Genomic DNA, 27,326 nt, shown 5'->3' with positions numbered 1-27,326 from the left:
AAATTCCTCTCTTTTTCGTAGGGAATTTTCTTTCTCTTTTGAGAAGATCGAGACCAAGCAACAAGCGGACAAATGACGTAACATTCGCCTTTTTAGTTTGAACGTTAATTTGTAAATAATCCACTTAACGAAAGTCATCAAAGGTAGCCAATATAGTAGAGAATTGATTGATGATTCGAATGAAATGAGAGGTTTAGTGCTGAGAGGCCTAACCATCTTGTAATAATAATCAGAATATCAAAATCGAGGAAAATGATTTAAGATTTTCGATATACATATTTTAAAAAATACGAGTAGATATAATTCGGTATATTTTTTCGTTCGAGCATGGGACGGTATATTTCTGAGGCAATTTAAACCAACTATTTGAAAACAAGGGGAAATTCGGTGCAAATTTCCTTATTGCCAATTCACAATATGACAGAATTGCCCATTCACAATATGAGAGAATTGCCGATTCACAATATTGACCGAACAATTCACAATGGAACTGGTTTTTTTTATTATTTTTGCCATACACACGTAGATTAAATTATAGTAGAACTTTGTATATGGAAAAGTGGACGTAACGATTCAAGCAAAAGGTGTGTGTGACGACGCGACGCTACTGGAAAACACTTAGATAGCGGAATTGCGTCGAAACGGGAGCATTACGAAAATGATGTAAAAGAAAACTCTCAAGTAGGCAGCCCCAAAGCACTTCATATGTGTTCGTGTGCGCGCGTGAGTGTGTGTGTGTGTGTTGTGTTGTGCTCTGTTGGTGTGTGGAAATTAACGTAGTGTGAAGAAGTGGAAGAAGGCAAAGCAACAACCAACAACAACAACAATAATAATAAAAGCGACAAGCGACAATTGCAAACCAAGGCAAACAACAAGCAACAGCAGCAGCAGCAGCGTAGCGCCTCGAAGGCCACACAGTCGCGTAGCCGGAGGACAAACAGGAACGGAACCCCACTGACAGCCACAAATCGTAAGTCTAACCTGTCGCCTGCCTCTTGTGGCTGCAGCAGCGGCTATCATTCCCAAAAACAAAACAACGCATCGGCAAATCAACACAAACAAAAGGCCCAAAAAAGCACAAAACAAAAGTGAGTGTTGCCCCGCCATTGAATACCGCCAGCGGAAGCGGAGGAAGTTGAATCATCGTGCGGAACTTGTTTCTTCCAACCCAATACACCCTGTAGGAGAGAGGGTATGTTGGGTTTTGATTTTTACCCGGCATTCTCTCCTCTCCGCCTCTCCGCCTGTCCGATCTGTCCCGTCCCTACATGGCATTCGGAATCGCCTCTGGAATTTCAATTCAATCTGATCTCTTTGTATGGGCCTGAGAGAGGGGGTATTCTAGGCTCGGTTCATGCGGTAGAATTGTTTTATGCTGCATTGTTCAATGTTGTTGTTGTTGTTGGGTAACCGAACAATAAAACATATAGAAATATTGTGGCATGGCAAAGCCAGACACAAAGTCCAATTCATTGCCCCCAACTAAATTAGGATTCCATCACAGCTACATGCAGTACGTGTGCGTGTGTGTGTGTGTGTGTACATGCATACATACATATATACTTTTAATTCGAATTCAAGTTTATCAGCGTACCAGAAACAGTATAAAATGTATGTAAAATGTACGTATGTATGTATGTATGCATGTACGTTACAATGTAAACAAAGTATTTGCGCCATGCGAGACGTTGGGGTGGCACTGGCTGGCATGTGGCGGCTGGCATTTCCACCTAAGTAAAATATTTGTGCACATTTGATATATGTTTTTGAGTCACATATTCTCTGGAAGAAAATGTTCTCAACTCCAAGTGGGCAGGCGATAGCATTTCTTTCATCAGAAACTGAGGCTTCAGCTTCGAGGCAGTTGTCGAGTTTGCACGCCCAGAAGTTCCTTCCTTCATTCGAGAACGCACAGATAGCAACTAAAATTAATTAATAATCGTATTCGATCCAGAGCCTTCACCACTGTATCTCTCGTTCTCCTTTTTCTATTCTGTTTTTTCGCCTTATCTTATCTGCTATCCATTTTATTTCGTTTGAGAAGCATTAACCCAACCAATTTTTGGTCTTGTCTTTGCTTTGGCAGTTTGTGGCAGCGGCGGCGGCGGCGACCATTGCCTGTGCCGTGTAGACGACAACGACCATGGAGGAGAAACGCATTGCGGACTACTTTGTGGTGGCTGGAATGCCAGAGCAGCCACAGCTGCTGCAGGAGAACATATTCAATGATTCGGGACGACTGAGGGCGGCCAGCACCATTGAGCCCATCACAGACATTGGCGTCTTCTTTCCGCTGCTGGGCGAGGAGGTGCCCGAGGGCTACGAGCTGCTCGAACAGACGCCCACAGGCCTGCCGGCGAACCTCAATCATGGCTCTGTTCGCACCACAGAATGTTATATATACTTTCGGCGTGGCAAGGATCGCCCACCACTGGTTGACATAGGTGGGTTTCCCCCAGAGAGACACCCAGAGCTCAAGCCATTTCTCACTCTGTCTCTGCTTTAGGTGTCCTCTACGATGGCCACGAACGTATCATGTCGGATGCCGAGATTGTGGCCGAGACACCGGGCGGTCGTGTGGCCAATGTGAACAACTCGTCGGCCAAGACCTTCCTCACGTATCGTCGCGCACGCGGCGACATGTCCTGCAATGAGCTGGTGGTAACCGAACTCTGCGTCATCGTCCAGAGCAAGGGAGAGCGGGCGCCGCACGCCTTCTGCCTGATCTACAAGACCCTGAACAAGGGCTACGTGGGCAGCGACGTTTATCTGTGCTACAAGAAGTCCATGTACCGACCGAAGCACATCAGCTACAAGCCGGAAATTCTGCTGCGCTATCCCACAGTCGATCACAACGATTTCCCCCTCAACTTGTGCCCCAGCGTGCCGCTCTTCTGCCTGCCCATGGGCGCCTCCCTCGAGGCCTGGCCCCATGTCAATGGCTCCGAGAAGCGCAAGCCCATCAGTCCGGTCTTCAGCACCTTCGTGTTGACCGTCAGCGATGGCACCTACAAGGTCTACGGCTCGGCCCTCACCTTCTACGAGGATTACGAGTGAGTTCTCCCAGCGGATTTCATTTCAAATTTGCTTCTTTGCTGATGTTCCTGTGTTCCTCCAGTGAGTCCCAACTGTCCGCAGAGCAGCGGGAACAGCTCGGCTGGGATGAGGAGTTTGGTGCACAGCACTCGCTGCACATGATCAAGGCGATCTGCCTGCTGTCGCACCATCCCTTTGGCGACACCTTTGACAAATGGCTCAAGTATCTGCATGTAAGTGGTGGTCGATCGTTGGCCCTGCTGTTGCTCAGTGAATTAATCCTTGCACTCTTGCAGCGCATGGTTTTGTATGGCGTCAATATACCCATACCCGTGGAGCGTTACATAACCCAGCTGCTGGATGAGGTGCCCTTTCCGGCACCGAGCATACATCTGCAGCTGTCCAGCGAGTCGAACGATCGAATATTGCTAACCCAGCCGGAGGATTCGCCTTTGCCGCGCAGTGGCGCTGGCTTTCACATGCTGCTCCAGAACCTGGGCACCGACAATTGTCTGCATGTGCTGCTGCTGGCCCTCACCGAGCAGAAGATACTCATACATTCGCTTCGACCGGCCACGCTGACGGCTGTGGCCGAGGCCATTGTCTCGCTGCTCTTCCCCTTCAAGTGGCAGTGCCCCTACATACCGCTGTGTCCCCTAGGGCTGGCCGAAGTGCTGCATGCACCGCTGCCGTATCTGATCGGTGTCGACTCGCGCTTCTTCGACCTCTACGAGCCGCCCACGGATGTCACCTGCATTGATCTGGATACCAATAATATCAGCGTACGAATGAGTTATTTTTCGCACAAACATTTTGCTCGTACTCAACATTTGTTTCTCCACTTTGCAGTTGTGCGAATCACAGCGTCATTTGTCGCCGAAACTGCTGCCGAAACGTGCCGCTCGACTGCTCCGGCAGACGCTCACCGAGCTGGAGAATGCCAAGCCCATCAGCTATGACTCCACCAACAGCCTGGATCGTGACATACGCAAGCGGAAGCGGGAACTGGTGCTGGAGCAGCGCATACAGGAGGCATTTCTGCTGTTCATGGCATCGATATTGCGCGGCTATCGGGACTATTTGGTGCCCATATCAAAGGCCCCATCGGTGGGTGCCACCGATCCAAGTGCCTTATTCCAGCTGAAGGCATTTCTGCGTTCACGCGATAAGGTAAAGATTATCGAATGAATTCTGAATGAAATTATGAACTCTGACTCTTAATATTTGAATCACTCGCTCTGCAGTCGCACCAGAAATTCTTCGAGCTAATGATGAAAACGCAAATGTTTATACGCTTCATTGAGGAGCGTTCGTTCGTGTCGGATGGCGACCACGGATTGAGCTTCTTCGACGAGTGCGCCGAGAAGGTGGGCAACTATGATGAGACGCCCGCGCAGCTGCACTTGGTGGACTGGGACACGGGCCAGAGCAGCGAGCGCACCAAGTACATATTCCCTCCAGACAGCGTGACCGCAGCATCGGCAGCGGGAACAGCATCGATCAATGGGGCGGGTGCGTACACCTACACCTACAAGAACTTTACGCTGCAGCCGGAGCTGCTGCAGACGAGCAGGAAGACGGCCATGTCGAAGTTTCTGCAGCTGCAGCTGAACGCTTCGCTGTCGCCGGGCTCACCGATTGCGCGCCGCACCAAGCACGAGGTGAAGCTGTCGCAGAAGATGGCCAGCCGGTGTCAGCAGCATCCGGAGGCGTGGTCCAAGTATCTGCTGGCCACCTGCTACTCGCTGTACTTCCTCATTCTGCCCTCGATGGTGATCGATCCGCGGCATGCCGGCAAGGAGCACGACATCCTACGCGCCGCCTACGATGTGCTGGTGCGGGCCAGCAAGCTGAAGATCACCTGCGATGAGTTCTGCTACCGCATCATGATGCAGCTGTGCGGCATCCACAATCTTCCGGTGCTGGCCGTTCGCCTCCACTATCTGATGAAGCGGTCGGGCGTCCAGCCCAATGCCCTCACCTATGGCTTCTACAATCGCTGCGTCCTGGAGTCCACGTGGCCCAGCGACAGCACCACCCTCAGCCAGATACGCTGGAATCGCATCAAGAACGTGGTCCTGGGCGCCGCACAGTTCCGCCGCGCGGGCAAGCGTCGTGCCGCCTCCAAGGTGTGCAAGTCTTTGAGCGCCTCGCACGACCACAACCTGAGCACCTTGGAGACGGTCGACGGGCAGTCGCGCACCAGTCTCGCCTCCTCCTCGGGCGACACCCACGGCGGCCTGCTCGACTTTGCCGCCTTCGATCGCCTGAGGAACAAGCTGGGCAGCATTGTGCGCCAGACGGTGGCAGGCGGAGCCAGCGAACCACTGCCCGCCGAGGATGTCGTCAACAGTGCCGCCGGACTGCTCATCACGTCCGGAGAGCCGAGTGCACCGCACACGCCTACCTACGGCGGCGACACCGAGATTCTGGCCAAGGCGCTGCAGCAGCCACAGCAGCCAGCGCGTAAGCAGATCATGCAGATCGGCGGCGGCGACGACGAGGAAGAGGAGGAGGAGGAGGACGATGAGTATGCAGCCGCCTCACCAATCACACCGCAAAAGCTATCCGAATCGGTGGTGGATGATCTGCATTACACCGGCGGTGACTACGAGGCCGATGAGGAGGAGGAGGACGACGACGACGACGACGACGACGATGATGACGAGGATGATGATGAGTGTATTTCGGGTGCCCAGAAGGGGCAGCATCAGCGTGTGCAGAGTCCCACCAAGTGAGTGCTGGAGAGGATTATCAGTGATAATATAATTAATTCCTTGCCCCACAGAATATCTCCGCGCACGCCAGTGACTCAGAATGATCCGCTGGGTGCCCTCAACGAGGAGGACTCCTCCACGAGCACACCCACACAGCAGAAGCAGGAAGGACTGGCGCAGGAGCAGCAGGCGCAATCGCAATCGCAATCGCAAACGCAGCCTGATGGCAACATATACAGCGACAAGCCGATCCTGTTCAGGGGACAGCGCAGTGCCACCTTCGATGAGTCGACGCAGATCGGCAAGAGCATGCACCGGTCGGAGACGATGCCGGTGGCCAGCAGTGGGGTGACCCACAGCCTGGCCAATATCGGATCATCGCTGAAGTTTACATTCGGGTAACCAGACATCGGGGGTTCCTCTCCTGCCTCTCTCTCCATCGCTCTCTCTTTGCCTCTATTTTCCCTCTGTATTGTTATTCTTTGAAATTGTTGTGATCCACATTGCTCATCTCCAGTACCACGATCCACATGCATTCCACACACACTCCACTATCACACATGATAATTTCTTTTGCATCTCCCCCTATCTCCATCTCTGTTTCACTCACTCTCCACTCTATATTCCATCTCTTTCTGTGCCATATCTTTCTTTTTATTATTTTTTGAGTTTTGTTTTTGATTTTGATCTTCAATTTTACTTATATATACCGATATATATCGTAGACGTTACTCACCCGCACGATTGTCCCTTAAGAAAGACTTGAAATTGCCCGCCAATATAATAGAAAATATATCGAGCATAAGGTAAGTGGAAGAAATCCCTTCTATTGATTGTCCCATCAAAAGATGTTAGACATTTTATACACACACACACACAAAGAATCAAGCAAATGAAACACACACAAACACACACAATGAAAAGAAAAGAAATGTATATTTGTATGTGCGTATGTGCTGTATTCCACAAGCTTCACTTGGAAGCTACTTTGGAGTTCTTCCCCCTCTTGCGTTCCATGTTAAGATTTGCATCAGTTTTCTAGTAACTTGTTCACAGCAAATATTTTTGTATTTCCAAGTGATTTAAGTGCAAATTTCATTGAACATATGTTTTGACTTGCATTCCACAAGTTCCACTTGGAATCTAAAGAGTATTTTTTCATGCATTCCCAAGTGATTAAAAGTGAAATTAAATTAAACATTTGTTTTGGCTTACATTCCATAAGATCCACTTGGAGTCTACACTTGGAATTTCTTCGTTTCCTTTCACTTTGAAAGCAAAACCCATAATTTCTCTTTTGAAATAATTATCCTTTCGTGGATCGCAGCATATACACACAGCAGAAAACACACACACACACACACACACACACAGAAGCTAATATTTTTTGTTTTAGTGTGACACAACACTCTCGAAATGCTGTTCACAGAGTTTTGCATTCGCATTTGGTTTTGGTTCCTGGTTCTGGTTACAAATAATAATGGTTTATGGTCCCCTATGAAACAAAAACCCTCGTTGGTGGCGGGCAATTCAAGGTTTGATAAAAGCCACACACACACATACACTCACGCTTAACAGCATCCAGAACATCCATACATCAGCGTATGTAAATCAACCGACATCCAGCCGCACCACCACCACCACCACCACCACCGCACTACCATAACAGCCGCCGCTGCCGCCTGCAGTGGCTAATCGAGAGTGGAACCCATTCGTTGCAGCATGCGATCCACAGCAGATCAGCCACTGCAGCAGGCAGCAGCAAAATGCATTTTTCCGTTGTATCTGTTTTCTGTTTTTGTAACTCTGCAAATCGAATATCTGTGTGTGGAGAGAGTGCCCAATTAACTAATGCCCAATGTATCCACTTTATGAACCAACAACAGTCCCAGTCTGACGGGAAGGAAGTCCAACGAATTGATCCAGGGATCGCTGAGCAGCATCAAGTATGCGGCCAATTCGCTGACCAAGAAGTTTGACGAAATCAAGGGCGCCATATCGGCCAATTCGACGCCAACGAAAACGAACAATGGCCACCAACATGCCCTGCCCCACCATCCGCACCACCACCACCACCATCATCATCCACATCATAGTGCGCATCAGCAGCAGAACGAGCAGGAGGAGCATGACGCAGCCGGCAGTGCGGGCCTCGAGGAGGGCAAACTGAGGCGCGTCTCCAGCGACCTGGATCCCTGGGGCAGGCTGAGCGAATCGCGCAAATCCAGCTACAACAATCTGGTGCCGCTCGGCGAGAACAGCTCCAGCGGTGCCCTGCACATGCACGCGTTTCCGGCCCTGCCCGACAATCTGTACAGTCCCATGACAGAGGTAAGTTCCGGCTGCATTGCTTCTGCATTAAATCATACTCATGGGCGTTGTTCTGCCTCTTTGTTTGTAGGGTTCCATGGAGCGGGACTGCGATGTACTTATCCAATTGACGACCTGCTCGCAATGCCACAACTGCTCGGTGCTGGTCTACGATGAGGAGATCATGAGCGGCTGGACTGCAGAGGATTCCAATTTGAATACCACCTGCCATGCGTGCAACAAGCTCACCGTACCCTTCCTCAGCGTGGAGATAGTCCGCATGGTGGATGAGGAGTCCAGCGAGCAGCAGGCGAATGGAAATGGCAGCCTTAAGAGCAGCTTAACCGTGCCGTATCTGAATCCGTTGGTGCTGCGCAAGGAGCTGGAGAATATACTCACGCAGGAGGGTGATATGGCGCTGATCAAGCCCGAGTTTGTGGACGAGCATCCCATTATCTATTGGAATCTGCTCTGGCTAATGGAGCGCATCGAAAGCAAGACCCATCTGCCCGAGCTGTGTCTGCCTGTGCCGGTAAGTGATCGGATCTGCTAACACCTACCATGGAGCAGTCTGTTGCAATCTATTTTTTTTTTTTTTTCTTTTGGGCAGACCGATAAGGAGCAACTGGATCCGCTCAGCAAGGTGAAGACGGTGCACATTCAGTGCTTGTGGGACAATCTCAATTTGCACAGCGAGACCAGTGGCCCGCCCATGTACATACTGTACAGGGAGACGCAGCCAACGAGTCCCCTGATCAAGGCACTGCTCACCGATCAGGCGCAGCTCAACAAGAAGTATGTCCATGCCCATGTCCCTCGCATCGCCCACAGAGTATCATTCAACATTTCTGTCCATTTCAGTGTCATTCAGCAAATCATTTCGGCCATACGATGCAATGATCTGGCCACGCCCCTGAAGCGTCTGGCCAACGAGCGGCACAAGCTGAAGAGCAATGGTGTGGAGCGTTCGCATTCCTTCTATCGGGACATACTATTTCTGGCCCTCACGGTCATCGGTCGCTCGAATGTCGATTTGGCAACATTCCATCGCGAGTACGCGTCCGTTTTCGATAAGCTGACGGAGCGCGAATGCAATATGTATTACCGCAATCAGGATCTGCCGCCCTCGGCCTCAACGATCTTCTGTCGGGCCTACTTCCGACCCTTGCTGCTGCCCTGACGCACTCGGGATGGCGGCTGTACTGCCTCCGATTCCGATCACGATCGCGATCCCGATCTAGATTCAGATCCCGATTCCACTTCCGATTTGAGTGATGAGAAAACGGACGAAGATCGAGACGGAGATGCAGATGCAGAGGAAGAGGACGGGGACGGTGATGGTGATGGAGATACAGATGAGGAGCCCTGAAAGAATAAGACGACCAAAAAACAACAACAAAAAACATAAACAATTTGAAAGAAGAGTAACTTTTGACAACAAGAAAACGCTTATCATGCAGACAGACAGACAGACAGACACACGACAGACACACACACCTACTTCTTCTGACAAATATTTGAACATAATTTTTAAGTACTTAAATTGACATTTTCGTTGCACTTTTAACGATGGTATCAGCAGCAGCAGCAGCAGCCACAGGCAGCATTAGCCAATGGCTTTTGAGTGCTTCTGTGTCTGCCTGTGTGCCCCATCCCCAAATCGACTGGTTTCTGTGACAATACATGCACACACACACTACACACTCGTTTACAGTGCGTTTCGTGACCCATATTTTAATACTTTTCTCTTTTCATTTGAGACTGCTAAATTATTAGTGTAAAATTCAGCTCAGTTTTCCATTTCGCATGAACGAGTAAAACAGTTTCAAATTCTCTAGGCAACAATCGGCAGCATGAGCAGCAAAATGAGGATATTCGAACAACCATAATTTATTCAAACACTTGCAGACGGTAGGCTTTGGCTTGGGGACTTGAGTTGCCCTCCCCGTAAAATGTCTTCGATTCCCATCTCGATTGCTAGCTCCCTCTCTGTACTTGTTATCGATTGTATGCCGATAATGTGATGTTACAGTGTTTACATCTAGGTTTCAATAACAGCCCTTGGCTGATTTTATAACGTTTATCAATCTGAGATCCACACTTGAACTTCATTTTTTGTTTGGTGGCTGTAGGCACGAGTTTAAGTTAAATGTTTTTATGTGTTTTACTTAAGTTTGATGCCTGAATTGCCTTACATCTCTGAAACGCACTGTATGCAGTACTCTGTTCCATAACAAACACACAACAACTGAAGAACCTAACTTGGATAAGTGTTTTCCTCACATTCACATGATTCAAACTCTCGACCCTCGTCATATTTGCCTTATTATATATAATATAACGATAACGATAACAATAACGATAACGATACATCAGCTAGTGTGTATGTTTCTGAATATACATACATTAGATTTGTCTATTTGTATGCATGTGTGTGATCTTTTATATCATTAGAAGCATTGTGAGACAGTCCTCGCCCTCTCCCCCCACACAGTCCACTGCCCCACAGCACTACCGAGTCCACAATCTGGCTTGCATACCCCCAGCCCCCTCCGCTCTCCAGTTATTTAAAAAATAACTAGCTCTTATTTGTGTAGATCTAGCGGATCTTCCCTCACAATGCTCTCGAGTCGAGTCTTTTAGTTAGCTTAGCGAACTTTTTGGCTACGGTTTAAATGGGAAATGGGAACGGGATACATTATGTGTGTATGTGGGAATGGATTGGTATTGGTATTCTACTATTATTTAGGGAAAAGACAAAATGGAAAGGAAACAAATAAACAACGATTAAAACACTAGCAATAATTTATGAACAAAATCGTAAATCAATTTAGATGGATTGTGTTACAACAGTCCAAGGTTTTTAAAAACAAAACAAAAAGAACACCAGCAACAGACACGGAAAGACAAAAAAACAGACAGTGGACAGAGAACAGAGAAACAGGTACACACACATACACACACTCACTTATAGATACATATACATATATATATTTCAGCCACAATACCTTTTTTTGTCGGGCATCTTAACTAATTGTATATTTAATAATTAATTAATACAAAAAGCAAACAAAAAACACACAACAACAACAAAAAAAGCAACATGAAAATGGCAAAAAGAATAAACAAAAAAGTTTTAAAAATAAAATCCCAAATTGTTTTGCATTTCATTTAAGTTTGTTCGAGCAGCAAGTGGGCAACACTGTCCTGCTTTCAGCTGCTGGCAGAACACACGGAAAAGGAAGAGAGTGACAATAGATCGATAGATCACAATAGAGCAGCGCTCGGCACGCAAATGCATTCATGCGCCGCAAAACGGAACATTGCAATGCATTGGTATTGGTACAAATAACTGCAATGCTCGTGTACGTGAGCGGCAGTGCTCATTCACAATAGAGTTGCCACGCATAAATCGCAAATCGTAAAGTAAAATGATGAACCAAAATGTATTTTATTGCTAGCGAATATACGAGGAATAATTCTAATTAGCAATTGCATATATTATCATATATTTATACTTATGTATGTGCTAGATGATTCGACAGCAACGTTTGATCTACTGCGCATACAGATCGCCACCAGTGAACCGTTCATTTCACGCAACAGATCTACAGCTGAGTTAGAGCCAGAAGGAGGTGGGAAGAAGAGAGAGAAAGAGAGTGGGGAGTGTGATAAAATGCGCTGGGAAGTCGGAGGAGAAGGATATACAAGTAAAACGTACATCGGGGCGACATTACAGGAAAGTGTATAAGTTATAAACAAACAAAAAAAAAGAGGTCATAATTCTACGAGGATGTGTGGCCAGTTGTCGTGTAAAAGGATTACTTAAAGGATTACTAGTCGGAGAGCAGCACCACCTCTGCAGCCTCCTCCGCCGTTGCCACCGTTGCCGTCGAACTGGCTTTAACTTTGGTTGAATTCCGCTTCGGAGCCGGTTTGCTGCTGGGACTCGCATCGCTCTGGCGGCGCAGGAACTGGCTGATGAGGCCATTCTTCGAGGCAACGGGGCTGGGCAGTTCCCGTGGCCCGGATATCAGGGCGATCCGCTTCTTGGTGCCCACCTGCTGCGTCGGTGTGCTGGGCACGCTCGGAGCATCCGTTGGGGCCACTGGCGACTCCTTGGCCTCCTTGGATGGCAGCTCTGGCTCGGCCGGTGGGCTGAGCTCGTGCTGTGGCTGCGTCTCCGCTTCAGTGATCTTGGGCGTCAGCGTGTACTCCCATTGGTTCTGCAACGACAGCTCGGCCAGCTGGAATTTCTCGAGCATTTCGGGGCCCACCATCCAGCACAGGCGCTTCTTGGGCTTCTTTGATTTCTTGGCACTGCTGCTGCCCGCTGCAGCGTCTGCGGCGGAGAGCTCCATGGTGGACCAGGTGGCCAGCTCATCGAACTTCTCGCGAATGAGGGCCTTCGAGGGCAGCTGCTGCGACTCCTGGCTGGTCTGCGTCTTCAGGTACTCCAGATATTCGGAGATCAGGAAGGCCTTCGCATTCCGATTGCCATGCGTCAGCCGCACCAGCTGCTGCAGCAGTCGCTCGTCCAGCTGCAGGGGGCTGGCCGGTGCGCTGGCAGTCGCCGCCTCACGCACCTTCTCCGGCGGCGGCTCCATGCAGACCGGCTCCAGTTGCCAGCTGCCGTACGAGTCGATGGTCTGGGCAAAGACAGCCGGACACAGCGGCGACTTGTTGCCATTCTCGTCCAGCCAGATGGGCCCGAAGAGCCGTGGCTTGATCTTTCTCGTTTGCTTCTTCATCTCCTGGGCAAACTCCTGCTGGAGCACCTGCAGCTTGGCCTGCTGGGCCTCACGCGTATGCCCATCATCCATTTCGCCATCGTGCTGCAGCTCCTCGTCACTCAGATGGCCATGGGGCACATACCACTCGTTGTACTCCTCTTCGGACTCCTCCTCGGACTCGCGCTCCTTCTCATCCTCGCTGGCGCTCAGCGATTCGCCAGGCTCCTCCTCCTCCCACTCGCAATCCGAGTCAACTTCGTAGTCAAAGTGAACCTACAAACGGGAGGAACGGGGTTCAATCTCGCCCAGCAGCAGGCCTGTGGCACACTCACCTTGTCCTGGGCCAGTGGGCGACGGGCGGAGATGGACTGGCTCTTCTTGCGCCAGGTGCCGTAGTACGCCGGACGACGATTGTCGGCAAACTGCAAGTACTTGGCCCTCATTCTGGGCATCTGCTTGGCCTGCTCCTCCTGCTCAATGGGCGTGCCGGCAGTGGTCAGATCATCTGGATCGAACGGAGAGAATTGCTACAGGGAATCGCTGCAAGATTGAGTTGACTGAGAGCCTACCTATCACCTGGACCTCCTCCTCGCTCTCCTCCTCCTTGGTGCGCCGCTGCAGCCGCACATCGCGCTGCATCTTGAGCGGCTGGCGTGTGCCCTTCGCCAGTTCCGACAGGTACAGCTGGTTGCGGTTCGGGCGCTTGGGGCGTCCAATGTCCTCGGGTTCCTCCTCCCCCTCCTCCTCCGACGCATCCACGCTGCGTTCGCGGAAGAGGCCATCCAGCTGGGAGCGCTGCTGGCCGCCGAGCGAGGTGCGCACGATGGGCGCCAGCAGCATGTCGTCCTTGACCTGAAAGGGACGAAAGGCCAGCGACTGGCAGCTCATCTTGGTGCTGTCGCAGCTGCTCTGTTCCAGCTCCAGCGTGGCGGAGGCGTCCAGCCCCGGGCCCGCGCCTGAGCCGGCGCCCTTGGGCAGCTTCTGGACAAAGAATTTGGTGAAGGATTCGGCGGCGCGTTTCTTCTTCTGCTCGGCCTCCTCCTTCTCGAGCTCCTTGCGGCGCTTCTCCTCGTCCCGCTTGCGCTGCACCTCCTCCTTGGCCTCGTTGCGCTTGCGCCTCTCCTCGTTCTTCGAGTCCACCTCGGCCTGCCGCTTGCGCTCCTTCTCCTCGCGCTCCTTGCGCCGCTGCTCCTCCTTCTCGTCGCGCTCCTTGCGCCGCAGCTCCTCCTTCTGGTCGCGCTCCACCTTGCGCAGCTGCTCGCGCTGCTCCTTCTCCTGCTGCTTGAGGCGGCGCTCCTCCTGCAGCTTGTGCTCCTTCTCCTCGCGCGCCTTGCGCCGCTGCTCGAACAGTCGCTGCTGCTTGGCCGTCAGCGCCTGGCCCTTGCCCTTCAGCTCGCCATCAGCCTCGCCGCCGGCCACATCATGCACGCTTCTCCTTCTTGTGCTGGCCTTCTCCTTGCCACCCAATGACGGCCTGTCGGGTGCGTCAGTGTCCACCTCCATCTCGTGATCGCTGCTGGACTGATCGGACTGATCGGACCGCTCGTGCTCGCTGTCGCTGCTCGTGAGCATCATCACTTCATCATCGTCGGGGGAATCGTCCTGGACTAGTTTCGTATCCTCTGTTTGCTCAACTGTCGTCTGCTGCTCCTCCAACAAGCTGCACCCATCCTCCTGCAGCTTGGTGTCCTCTTTTGTGGCCCTCAACTCTGCCTCGGCTTTTGTGGGTTTTCCTTCCTGTTGCTTGCCCTTTGGTGACCTTTGCTTTTCGGCCTTTGGCTGCTCTGCCTTCTTCCCGCTTGTCAATGTTTGTGCTGCCTTCGCCCCTTTGATTTTCTGCTCCTTGATCTCCTCCTCCTTCGTTATCTCTTGCACAGTTTGTTGCACCTCTGCCGTGCTCTTTTCCACAGCATTGAGCACCTCCTCCTTGGTTTTCTCCTCGTTAGCCTTTGTCTCCTTGCCCTTTCTTGCAGTCTTCTTGGCTTTGGGCAACATCACTTTCAGCCGCTTGAGTGGGTGCAGCTTCTCGGCACTGACTTCCGCCTCATCATTCGGCTCGTTGTCGCTGCCTGTCGTCTCCTCGGGGTGGCCCACCTCCTCCTCCTCCTGAGGTGTTGCCTCCTCCGGAATCTTCACGGACTGGCGACGCTTCGAGGCGCGTTTGCTCAGCAGCGGCAACTTGATTTGTATCGGCGAAGGCGTGGCCTTGTCCCTGTGCCTGGGCTTGGCCTTTGGCTTGAGCTGAATCTTCGCAGCAGCTGGAGCTGCCGCTGCGGCTTTTGTCTCCTCAGTGTCCTCGCCTGAGTCGACCAGCTCGATGACTTCATCGGCCATGGGCAGCACTTCCAGGATCTTTGTCTTCTTGGCAGCTCCTACAGTCACGCCCACACCCACAGCCAAGTTCTCCTTGCTGTTGGAGCGCCGCTGCTGATCGAGTTGCGGGGTGTCATCGCTGCTGCTCTTTTCATCGCTGTACGAGAGCCTGCGCTTGCGTGGCTCCTGTGCCGGGGACTCCTCCGAATCCAGGGCAACGCCATCAGGCTGGGCTGTGGCACTGGCACTGGAAGACGTGGCGGTGGCTGCTGCTGCTGCTACTGCTGTTGATGCAACCGGAGTAATCAGCTTGAAGGGGAGGCGTGTTTGGACGAGCTTCTTGCCACCGCTGCCAGTGGTGCAAGTGCGGTCCGCTGATTTCTGAATTGCATCTTTGGTATTTGTTTTATTGCTCGGTGTTTGGATAGTGCCGGCGGGCATATTCAAGCGTTTCTTAATGCGTTTTAATGCACAATTTGGCCGCTTTCCTTAGTTTATTTTTTTCTGGAAAACGCGGGAAAAATATACAAGTGATCAGTGTGACCGCGGACTTGTCGAAAAGATATACCGCCAGAACCATCAAAATATACCGAAATATAACCAGGAAAGAGAACCGATCATGCTAGCCGATGAATCGATACTGAACGAAAATCAGTGCTGGCTAGCGTACCATTTCACATGATCGTTACAATTAAATGTTTCAATTGCATTAATTTGATTGCATTCGCATGCGGACGCACTTTAGTAATTACAATTGTGTACCTTTTGAGCAGCAGCAGCTGGCAAAATATATGTTTACTTAGTTTAATGTGGCGTTTTTACTAATCCCAGATAAGTGGTGAAAGGGAGACGACGAGAAACGCCTGCGGCCACCACTACCCATGCACACACACACACACCCACAGCCCTCTTTCATCACTCATCTCTTGTGTTGGTCTCTGGCCTTAAACCCCTTTTGGCTTTGGCTGGTTGACATGGTGACCTGATCCAAGAGAGACCCGCCTGTGGCTCCTGCTCCCACTGCGAATTACATTCCATTGAATTACAATTTATTTCAATAGCAATACGAATAGCAACCAACACGCACTATCCAATGGCGAGGGGGATAAGCGCTGGGTGGATGTACATACATACATATGTATGTGTGGGTGTGTGGGTGTTGGCTTGGAGCTCTTGTTGCTACTGTTGTTGTTGTTGCTGTTGTTGTAACTACTTTTGTAAGCACAAACGAATAGTTTTGAAATTGCAACTGCTGCACAAGTGCTTACTGTACGTATGGTGAAGTCTCCCAGGGGTGTCCATATGGCTGTTGTTCGCTTTCCCGAGTGACCACTGTACTTGGACCTGATGATGTTCTGTGTCTGTGTAACCCATTTAACTTTCACTGCAAATCTTGGCATCTAATATTGACATGTGCGTGGCAGCCACAAAGGAGCAGGCGAATCGCAGGCCAACTCCTGCTGCGGTCGCCGCTTGCGGCTTTTGTTTGATAAGCGCGGGGGTGCAATCGGGTGAATGAAGTGGGTCGGACATGTGCCATATTACACGCATTTAGGACTGGCTCTGGCCCAGGGATTTGCCACACACACACGCGGGGGGGTAAGCGCAAGACTCCTTTAATAATGATAATAATAATTTTGCATTGATTCCGCTGGGAGTTTGTAGGACAACTTGTACGATGGCGATGAGTTCGAGGGCACACACAAAACGGGGCGTAAAATGGAAATTCGGTCATGCATATGAACGGGCGGTGGAGGGGGACTACAATTTGGAAGCTGTGGGTAATAGAAAATCTATTAGCGTACACAGAAAGCCCCACCCCGCCACCATTCAGGGTTCGGAGGGCACGGCACATCATATTTGATGACACGCAAAAGGCAATAGACACAACAACAAAAGTTGCCAACACACAGGGGGCAATGCACTAGGCAAAAGGAAGAACCACACATACAGCGGGGGAGCAGGGGAGCGGGGGAGGAGGCGCAGACAGCGAACCTGAAATTAGAGACCTGTTGGCGTGAAGCGTGGCATGACAAGGACTGAAGGATAGACTGGAAGAGAGGTATGCTGATATTACCGTTAATTTACCTTAGTGTGAGCTGCGCGCTCTCTCTCTCTCTCTCTCTCTCTTTACTTCACTCTCTTTACATGCTTGGAACATGCTCGCACAGTGGTCTAAGAAGCACACAAAATGCTGCAAAAAACAGCTTCAAAAGTAACTCGCTGAAATACATATATTTTTTGTTCTAAGCCAGCTGAAACATAAATAATAACCACCCCTGGCTGAATTTCTATTTGTGGGATGCCTTGCCATTGATTTGTGGACATGTTTTACAGCCCCTGGGGCCCAGTGTCAGGCAGAGTCCAAAGCAATCGCAGCGTTGTGTATTGTATTTAAGTAATTGGAGGGTAAAATGTGTTTCCAATTTGTTGTACTACTCGTCGTACCTATTCTAGCAACATTTCCCTCCCCATTCCCCTTTTGTTTCACTTTTCGCTTTTCTTCATTCGCCTTAACAGTGGGTGTGGGAGTGGGTGGCGAGCGGTAAAGAGCAGAACAGAAACAAGATTGAAAAAAGTATTGAATTACATTTATACAACATTTGGTTGAATAGCTTTTCGGGTGGCAAGGCATGGTCGATGGGGGGTGGGGGGGAGGTGGGTGCTGGTCGAGTGTTGCGGTTTGAGTTTCCTTTTGTTGAGTGCTGGGATGGATGGATGGATGGATGGCTAGGTGGGTGGTTGGGTGGTTTGTTCGGGCTTTGGCGATTAACGTGCCTCGCCGCTCCTGCCGTGTGGCGTGGCGTGGCGTGGTGCGTAGTAGTACAATATTTGTGGCTTCCATGGGTGTCTGTCTGTCTTTTAGACTGGAATGGAACATGGACAGATATCTGAGTGGAACAGCAGTGAAGTGTGGTGGGGGGTGGGGGGATTGTGGGATTCCCGCAGGAATATCGCGCTGTCTGAAAATTCATTAGTTGCCCATTTGTGTGCTATTTTCTTTCAATAATAAAAGACGCACGCATGCATGCATTAACTGCTTGCTGCTGCTGCTGCTGCTGCTGCTGCTGCTTGCTTCCACTGCTTGCTATCTACTGCTTTGTTATGCCGTTTGAAGGGAGCATCGGACACGCATTAAAATTGTAACAGTCGACAAAGTGAAAGACAGGCAGGAAAGGGAGGATGGCGGAGAGAGAATGGAGGAATGACAGGTAGTAGTTGTGCGGGAAGAGCTCAGAGGAGCTAAGATCGTTTCGGGTTTTGTCTTTCGGGTTGACACACACTTGCCTTGGGCAACGAACGTCCTTCGCTCACAATGGCATTTTTTGTGTGCCGCTCTGCCTGTTGCCGGTGCCTTTTCCGGACTTGCATTTCCCACACTTTTCACTAGCTCCCCCCCGCCTGCCCATCTTCGCCACTCTCTCGACCCACGCTGCAAACAGATTTTGGATATTGCTTCTTTTGATACCAGTCCATTCCGTTTCTTTGTCACAATTTCGAACCTGTCGATCGAACGCCCCGACCCCTGACCATAAATAGCTGTCAAATTCAATTCCGTTTTCCCCATCCATTTGCCCTCTTCCCCTCCCCCCGCGCTTCATTCTGACCGTTCTCTGGCGTAGGTTTCTCTTTCTCTTTCTCTTGCTCTACCCCAACCCTTCTCCTTGGTAAGCTTCATGGCAAGAAATTCAACAAATTAGCTTTATTCCAGTCCCTGACATTTCCACCATGATCCGGCACATTGATTGTCGTTTCTTTCTGGCTTCCGATCTGTTTTTCTGTGTGTGTTTTGATTGCCATTGGCACTCCCACACCCTTCGCTCCCACTCCACTCCACTCCACTTCCACTCTTCCACAAGTCATTCACATAAATTGTGGAAAGTTGCCAGGTCATTCCCGGGGATCGATCTCTGCGTTCAATCGAAGCACTGCCCCATCCCACTCCACGGAATGGCGCGTCGATTGTCGCGAGCTTTTTCTTTGTTTGTCGCTCTCGTTTTTGTAGCACAGCTTCGGGGGCCACCTCTGGGATCCCCCATCAGCTTTATGCTTCAATTTGTTTTTATTTTCAAATCCAAGACTCTCTGCAGCAGCGCCTGTCGCCTGTCGCCTCCATCCATCATTGCCTCAGTTCAAAGTTCAAACCGTTCCCGTTGCCCGTTCCCAGGCAATGATCAACAGCGGATGTTCCGGCAATTTGCATGCCCCATTACGTTTAATAGCCGCGCAGCTACTTCATTATGGATCAATTGGAAGTGTGCAAAAACAATTTGCACAATTGCCAGCAAAACGCTCGGCATTCGGCAGTGCAGAAAATGCGGCAGACAATTGAGGAAGCAGAATTCCCTTTCCGATTCTTCCCATTCCTTTCCCTTTTTGCTGCCTTTGTTGGCGGCACCTTTCAAAACGGAACTCCTTGATCCACATCCATCGAAGGAACAAGGAAAGCAAATCCTGAGGCAGAGACAGTGACGGGCATGTCGAAATTTTGTTTTGATTTCTATTTGAATTTGTTTGGACCCAAACATCGTCGAGGAGTCCAGGGTGCGCAGGGTGCGGGGTGCAGGGAGGCAGTGCAATTAATATACAAAAGCGGGACAGAAGAACGCCGAGCACAAAGGCGTGCCAGGAGCACCAGGAAGAAACCAGGGGCAGGGAACAGGAGGCAGGAGGCAGGAGGATGGGAAAAAAAAGGCCACAGGAAGTCAAAGTGTCAGAGGGACGCCCTCGTCGGAGTTTTTCTATTTGTAGGCAGGATCGATGGCGATCGAGGCGGAAACGCGGCTAATTTGCACCCCTGCCCCTGCCCCTGCTCCTGCCCCTGTGCCCCTTCCAATGTTTGTTGTTGCTCATTTTTCTCTCATTCTCGCTCTCTCTCTCACTCATTAGCTGTGCAAAATTATTAATTTACGAGCTGTCAACAGTTATTGTTCCGCACAGCCCCGTGTTTACATCCACACAAAAGAAGAGACGCGGCACACACAGAAGCCCACAGAGACAGCGAGAGAGAGAGAGAGAGCCAGTAACATGCAGTTAGAGGGTGTGGGAGCGAGAGAGAGTGGGCCAAGGATTTAGTTCTCCTGTTTTTTGGTGGCTCTCGCAAAGGGAATTATGCTTTTAAGCAGCTGTTTGGTAATGCTAAAGAATGACTCAGAGAGAAGTATCTCCACAATAGGAATACATATTTGTGCATTCATTAATCGATCTGTCCAGTTCCGCGTCATGCGGCAGTGCATCTCGGTTGGTTGAAAACGAACTCCCATCAAACATTCCCAACATCAACGTACCCAATCATTTCCATCCTCCAATCGTTTATATTTCCTTAGAGCTATGTCAAACTTTTATCACTTAAATTCATGGTTAAATCAGAACCTTTTCCATACCCTTTTCTGCCAGGGTATCAACTGTTTCCATACTCCACAGCTCGCCATCAAATTTTCGACTTTTTTAATACCTTTGACAAATTTGTTCGGCATTTCCTCTGACGCTGTCATCCAGCCCTTTGACATACGAACACGAATGACGCGGCATCATCGGGCAATTATTCTCGATTAGCCAATAGCCAATAGCCCATGATGATGGCGATATTTTTGGCTTCTTCTCCTGTCTGTTTTGGGTACGTTCTCTTCTATGCAATTAATGCCATGACTTTGCTTTTCATGCCTCCCCTACCGCTCGTCCGACTGTTCGCCTGCCCATCAAATTAGCGGCTGTCGATCACCGATCTGCGGTCATTAGTGCGCTAATTAAATCGAGTGCTCAGCGGGTTTGATTTCCCATTTTTCCACTGCGTCATTGTTTGGACAAAGGCTGAGCAATTAGCCCCTTAGCCGACACGGGGGCCAATGCACTGTCCCCACTGCCAAGGGAAAATGTGGGAGCTGGGAGCTGGAAGCACTGGGAACTTTCCTTGGTCAGTTGGAGGCATTCAATTTGGACTGCAGAAAGCTGCGATGCCTACACTGGATACTGAAACCGAGCAGCCCTCTGCCGGAGGCTAGATTTTAGTTTTAAGAACCTTTAAGACTGCCTTTTAATCATAATCCAGGCTTTGAGCCACCTGAGAGATTCGAGGGTCGATCGCAGTGGCGCGGCCAGCACTTCCGTCTAATCCTTTTCGCTCATCCGCGACAATGATCGGTGGCTTAATCGCTTATCGCACTGAGGCAGCATTAAGTCTGGCCTAATCCACTCCGGCCCATCCCAACCGCCAAGCCCATTGATCTGCTGGGCATGTCTGGTCGTGTTTTGTGATGGGAGCGAGCGCTATCTGCATATTTCCTCTGATAAATGCTGGAAAATGGCAGTGCGATTCTGATACTGCTGGAGAGCACCAGAGGACCCTAAGCTCTTGGGCAAACTGCAGCCCAAAAACCGAAACCAGGGAAAGAAAGTCGCTGGCAAATGCCAAAGATAAATATGAGTATCTCTGGAGGAGCACAGCGAGACACAGGTGCCACTTGCTCCCATTCGCTGACACGCCCCCACTTGTGTTGTATATCTTATTCTCATGTAGAGAATATATTATGTACATACATACATACATATATGTATGTGAATATGTACATATAAATGTATATGTTATGTACATATGTATGGTCTTTGTCAATTGTTTGGCATTGTTTTCCAACGCGGGCGACTCGGCGACCACTCGACATGGCGTACAATTGTCCTTGTTTCCGAATACCCTCTAAAGCGACGAAGTGTGGCTGGGTATATACATTTAAAAACCGAAAATTCAGAGCAGTATTAAACAGATTTAACCGAAAGCTCCACAACTGCATGGCAAAAACATTTAAATTTGAAATTTTCTTTACCTTTTAACACTTTTGTGTGTCGCGCGTTATGCGGCAGCGTTCCTCTGCCTCTGCATATGTCACACTTTTGTGCCAGGGTAGACAGCAGTTCCAAACCTACCCACTGCCTCGGGTTTGTGGGCGCCTTTCCGTTCCTTTGGCACGTAGCTAACGAACAAAGCTCGTCGCTTGCTGCTCGAGTGGCCGTTCGAGTGGCATCTCTGGAATCTAAATGAGCAATTCATGAGTTGTTGGCAACCCTACTTGACGGCACAGCCAAAGCCTGAGTCCTCCCGGCTCCCCGCTTCGCTGCTGCCGCTGCTGCTTGACTCTCCACTTGCACTCGTTTCCCATTATATCCTTTTTGCTGCTGCTCCTTCAACGTGGAGTTACTTTTCTTTTGCTTCGTTTTTGTTTTTTTTCCACTCTCGCACTCTTCTCCCCGCTCCCTGCTCCCTTCTCCCTTTTTTTGTTATATTTTGTCGCCTGCTTTTGTGCGAGTCGTTTGGTTATTGAGCCCCGTCATTGTGCTGCTTATTATTATTATATTTTTATTGTACTTGTGTTTTTTAATAATCAACTGACTTGACTCCCAGCCCAGTCCAGCCCAGCCCAGCCCAGCCACCCACTCGCCTGAGCCACTCACCCACATGCGTGCAAAAAGTCATGCATTGAATTTAGATCACATGTTCGTTCCCCCTCTTGGTAATACCCTTTCCCTTGCAGTTACTTCGATTGCAGCTCAATGGATCCATCGTTGGTTGGAGCTTTTACTCTTTGATCAAATTATCGATCGCCTAGATGCATTATCGATAACTCTAGCGATTGCTCGACGCCTGCATCAAGCTGTATCCTTTACAGTCTTCGGGTTGTCTCTGCCCATGGTGCGCTTCCCTTTTGCCTGCTTTTTCCCTGCCCTGCCCATTCCCGCACTGATGCATAATACCGGGTGCGGTTTTTACACTCCAAATATTCAATTACGCTGCGGGCGGTCCGAGTCCCCGGTTTACGGTTTACCCATTGCCCTATCCGTTTATTGCCTGATCAGGAGAGCTGTAAGGGGTACGGGTACGAGGCCAGGCGATGACGGAGCCCCAGAGTCATTGGAATTGGGAGTCGGAGTCGGGGTCGGAGTCGTACCGCTCTGTTGACACTTGAGCTCAGGCGGTGGTATTTAATATGCGGCTCAACATTCTTTTCATTTCGCTCCCCATTCTGCTGCCTCGACTGCGAAAATGAAAATCGCCCGCCGACAAACGACAAACGTCAAGTGTCAAAGGCATTGAAAGAGCCAGAGGCCGAGGCAGAGCAGTCGCTGGAAAGAAGAAGGAGTAGCAGCCGGTCGAAGGCTTTTGATGATGTGATTTTCTTACCCTTCAATGCCTGCGGGGTAGTATGGGACTTAGCGACTGTTGGCCATTACTGAAAGGAAGCTAATAAATCAGTAAAATATGTCCGGAAATTTGCAAAAATCCGAGAACTACATCCACCAGAAGATCTTGTTTGTTTCTTAAGATATTCAAAGGAATACCCAGAGATATTACCAAAGCATTTTATACCCCATCAAATGGCAATATGCTTCGGTTTCAGCTGCCACGCGTCATGCAGCAGCACTTCTCTGCATGCTATCCGCTCTGCATGTTTTGTTCAAGGGTAGCAAAAGCTTCGATTCCATTCATACAGAAGGGTGCAGAGGGAAAGAGATGATAAGGCAAAGTGCGCAGCAAACTTCCTGCTGATTGCTTAATTGACAAAGAGCATATGCGATGCATGAATGAATATATGAATACACTCAGAGACAGACTCAGGCTCACACTCACACTCACACCACAACCCTAAGCGCGGACCAGGCAGCACACATGTCATTGTTGGTGGCCATAAGCTGCTCCCATCGCCATCTCCTCCATCCCATCTCCATCTCCATCGGCAGCGCCCATCGCCCATCGCACATCGCACATCGCCATCACACATCGCATGGGCGTCCAAAAACGCTGAAAATGCATTAGCGAGGAGTCCAATTCTCCCTCTCCCTCTCTCCCTCTCTCTCTCTCTCTCTGCTCACTCCATTCCGCTGCTGTGCTGTGTGCTGTGGGGGCCAAAGATTAAAATCTAAAAACTGTCAATTAGAGCACACATTTTTCCTCATCAAAACTCGGGTAAGCAACAAGAAAGAAATCTTCCAGGTGCATCTGCAAGCCGCACTCCGGTTGCTCTGCAAAACACCAGAATGTTAGGTAAGAGAAAGATGCGAATGGATGGTCATAGGAGGTTGAGGTGAGTCCAGGTTCTAGATGGAAGATCTAAATGAATTCGATGAGATTCACTGCCTAATGGATAGGTGAAAGAATAATGTTATCTGAGTAACAAAATGCTATATTTATATGAAATAAATTCGTAATTGTATCGAAAATTATTTTAATTAGAGTTTTAATTGTTTTTAAATGAAATAAAATGCGTTCTTTATAGATCGCAGGCAGCAAAACCCTCAGCTAAACTGCACTTAGCTCGGGTTAAATTTCTTAAATGAATATTTCGAAATTGTCTTCAATTGTAATATTCTGGTTGGCGTCTGTAGTTGTGGCTGGGTCGTGTGGACTTGGGGTTAGGGTAAACAACGAACGGAGCCCACAGTCGGCAACGTCAGCATTGGAATCAGCGCGCGGACCCAGGTCCAGCTTAAGCTGCTGCCCTGCCCACCGTCTCCGTCACACGACTCCCGGCTTGCGACGTTCCTCCATCAGCTCTCCGCCGCTGCTCTCTCTCCCTCTCTCTCTCTCTCTATCTCTATCTCTATCGCGTCTCCGGGGCTCGTACCCTGTCCATCAATGTGACGGCGTCCCACGTTCGGTGTTCGGTGTTCAGCGGTTCAGCGTTCCCTGTGGCCAGAGGTTCGTTCCATTGGCCTGGACTTGGACCACACTAAGTCCCATAGCCACCGCTCTTTCGCAGTGCCCTTCCCCTCCAACCCCCCTTTGGGGGGGGGGGGGGGCCCTTCGGTTGTCAGGGCATTTGGAATTCATTGACATATTTCTTGGCATTTCGTTTGTTCCTTCTTTCGCTTTCTATCTCTATCCGTGCAGCTCTTTCGCTCGCTCTCTGTGTGTCTGTCATATCTCTATGTCCATCTCTTTTTTTAGTCGCTCTCCCGCATCTCTATCTCTATCTCTATCTCTAGCTGTCTCTGTCTTTTGTCTTTTGTGGCATTTGTGTGTGTTTTTTAATTCAACTTCCACTTTGGCTACTCGGCGGGCTTTGGGGAGGGGTCGGTCAGTGAGGGTTTTAAATTACAGTTGTGACTCCTTCAGCCCCACAACAGAGCATGTGCCCCCTGGCCCCTCCTCTCGCTCTCAGCCCCCTGGCCCTCACCATCCCTCACTCTGCTGTGATGGGCATAAAATACAAGTAAATACATTTATTTAGTTCGATCCAAACGTCAACGTTAACATCTTCTTCTTCCCCCTCCGCCAGCTCTTTCCCCTCCAGCGTCTTGGCCTCCAGCCCCGCCACCACCTCCACCTCCACCTCCACCTCTTGCGTCTCTTACTCTCTCTCGTCTTTGTCTTGGTCTTCGTCGCTGTCGTTGTCTGGGAGGGCAGACAATGAAGGAAGAGCTTAAAAATAATACCTTGCCTGCTTATGTTGACGTTGCCAGCCCCTCCCGCAGCCAGCAGCCACCCCCCACGCCACACATCCATAGTTACAGCAACATTATAACATCTACCCCCCGCCCCCCTTGTAGCCACCCACCCACCAACCAACCAACCCACTCTCTGCACTCCACTCAGCCACCTGTCCCAGCCCTTTGCTGTTGCTGTTGCTGTTGGCCATCTTCGTCCCAGAGAGACCATTGGAACATTGGACCATTGGCCGCTGCTGTCACCAGATACCCGTGGCCCAGGCTCTTGGCCAGATGCCAAGTGTTAAAGCTCCCCAAAAGCAAGTGCTTCCCTACCCTACCCTGCCCTACCCCCGCCCCTGAGACGACTGACGCTGAGACTGTGGCTGGACCTGGTGGGGGCACCCGCTAATTGGAAACTTACAGAGAGCAGCACAGATCGCTCCAGCAACAGGAACAAAATGGTGGCACTTGCCCTTTCTGAAGAGAACAGAAGAGCTGCCCATCAGGAGGGGGCGCAAGCACAGCTCCAAAGTTGTCTAACGCAAGTGAAGTTTTTTGACAAAAAATGTAAAATTTGACAAATAACCGCTAAAGTGCAGATGTAGTACTGAGTGCCGGGTATGAAAGCTGTGACGCGTAAGAAGCGTCTCACACGTCCCTTCTCGTTATATTTAATATTTGTAGTAAAAGTTGGGACAGATTTTTGGCACGTTCCTATTTTCAGATTATACTTTTCTTCTTGTGACTAAAACTCCTTTTGCTAGAGGGGAATCGTCATCGAATATAATTCCCAAAATGCTTTCAATAATCAATCTCAGCAAACAACTTTACTTTGAGTAATATTTCCAAGAACAAATTGCAGAATAAATCCATCATAGCTCTAGTTTTATTTGTGGTACAGTTTCCCCTCTTCGAATCGATTCAAAAGACGCTTATATTCTCGATCATTAGCCAGGCATTAGTACTCGTCCTATGGTCCGGTAACAGTTCAAGGATCGTATGACACACTGCCCCTTGCCTTATCCCTCTCTCTCTCTCTATCTCTCTGTCCCTGTCCCTGTCCCTATCTCTGTCCTGTGTGTTATCGAAGCCAATCAACACCCGTGGCAAAAAGTTCTCCTTTTGTTTGCTCTCTGGATGCTGTGGCCGGGCTGTCGATGATAGTCGATAGTTCCAATTTCTGATCCGCCTGATTCCCTGATTGCCTTTCGCTGCTCAGTCGCAGTCTGCAGCGGTGCCTGTCAATCAAGCGATCGGCTTTCAAACACACAGCAACACAAAATGCACTCAGAATCCATCTACTCATCTGCCTCTGGCTGGGTCTCTCGCCTTTCGCCATTGCCTCTGCGACTGACTGACCCTCCTTCTCCTTCTCCGTCGCCGTCTCCTCCTTTGTTGATATTTTGTGTGTGCTGCCGATGGCGACACGATCGATGTTGGGATCACATGTTCGGTTCCATTGTTGGGCACACACACACAAATATACCTAATAATGATCGGTCTGGCCTGGTTTGGTCTGCTCCTCGGGATGCTATTGTCTGGGCACAGGGGCACAATCCTTGCATTGACATTTCTCACTTGGGCGCGATAAGCAATCTACGGGATTGGAATCGAAATGGAAATGGAAGCCGAGAGAGTGTCAAAAACTATTTGAGGCCAAAATAGAGCAAACATTTCAATTAGGCAATATCTGGTAATTCAATATGTCCCACAGCCTCGCTGGACTGTACCCCGAGCTGTCCCCTCGTCAGCCTGTCACAAAATGGCGATTGCTGCGCGTGAATCATTCGATTGATCATTC

At 49.9% G+C, this 27,326-nt stretch overlaps 2 protein-coding genes across 3 annotated transcripts; one reads left to right on the top strand and one right to left on the bottom strand.

Annotated features, from left to right (window-relative positions):
- Nucleotides 1-471: 471 nt before the first annotated feature.
- LOC117903797 (DENN domain-containing protein Crag) lies at nt 472-9,499 on the top strand. Of its 2 annotated transcripts, XM_034816225.1 has the most exons (13): nt 472-970; nt 2,087-2,444; nt 2,507-3,053; nt 3,119-3,269; nt 3,333-3,818; nt 3,886-4,206; nt 4,281-5,770; nt 5,825-6,151; nt 6,479-6,559; nt 7,640-8,084; nt 8,155-8,595; nt 8,674-8,858; nt 8,925-9,499. In XM_034816225.1, exons 2-13 carry the CDS (start codon nt 2,144-2,146, stop codon nt 9,241-9,243), a joined length of 5,094 nt encoding a protein of 1,697 aa, XP_034672116.1. In that variant the 5' UTR covers nt 472-970; nt 2,087-2,143; the 3' UTR covers nt 9,244-9,499. The 2 variants fall into 2 exon arrangements, with proteins under 2 accessions (XP_034672116.1, XP_034672118.1); XM_034816227.1 differs by lacking the exon at nt 6,479-6,559.
- A 1,991-nt stretch (nt 9,500-11,490) lies between these two features.
- On the bottom strand, nt 11,491-15,654 carry LOC117903798 (chromatin assembly factor 1 subunit A). The gene is made up of 3 exons (XM_034816228.1): nt 13,366-15,654; nt 13,129-13,301; nt 11,491-13,069 (listed from the first exon to the last, which is right to left on the bottom strand). Exons 1-3 carry the CDS (start codon nt 15,548-15,550, stop codon nt 11,900-11,902), a joined length of 3,528 nt encoding a protein of 1,175 aa, XP_034672119.1. The 5' UTR covers nt 15,551-15,654; the 3' UTR covers nt 11,491-11,899.
- Between the last annotated feature and the right edge of the window lie 11,672 nt (nt 15,655-27,326).

The sequence above is a fragment of the Drosophila subobscura genome, chromosome A, assembly GCF_008121235.1.
Source record: "Drosophila subobscura isolate 14011-0131.10 chromosome A, UCBerk_Dsub_1.0, whole genome shotgun sequence".
Lineage (NCBI taxonomy): Eukaryota > Metazoa > Arthropoda > Insecta > Diptera > Drosophilidae > Drosophila > Drosophila subobscura.
The sequence above is the reverse complement of the archived record's forward strand: the minus strand, read 5'-3'. Positions and strand labels throughout refer to the sequence as shown.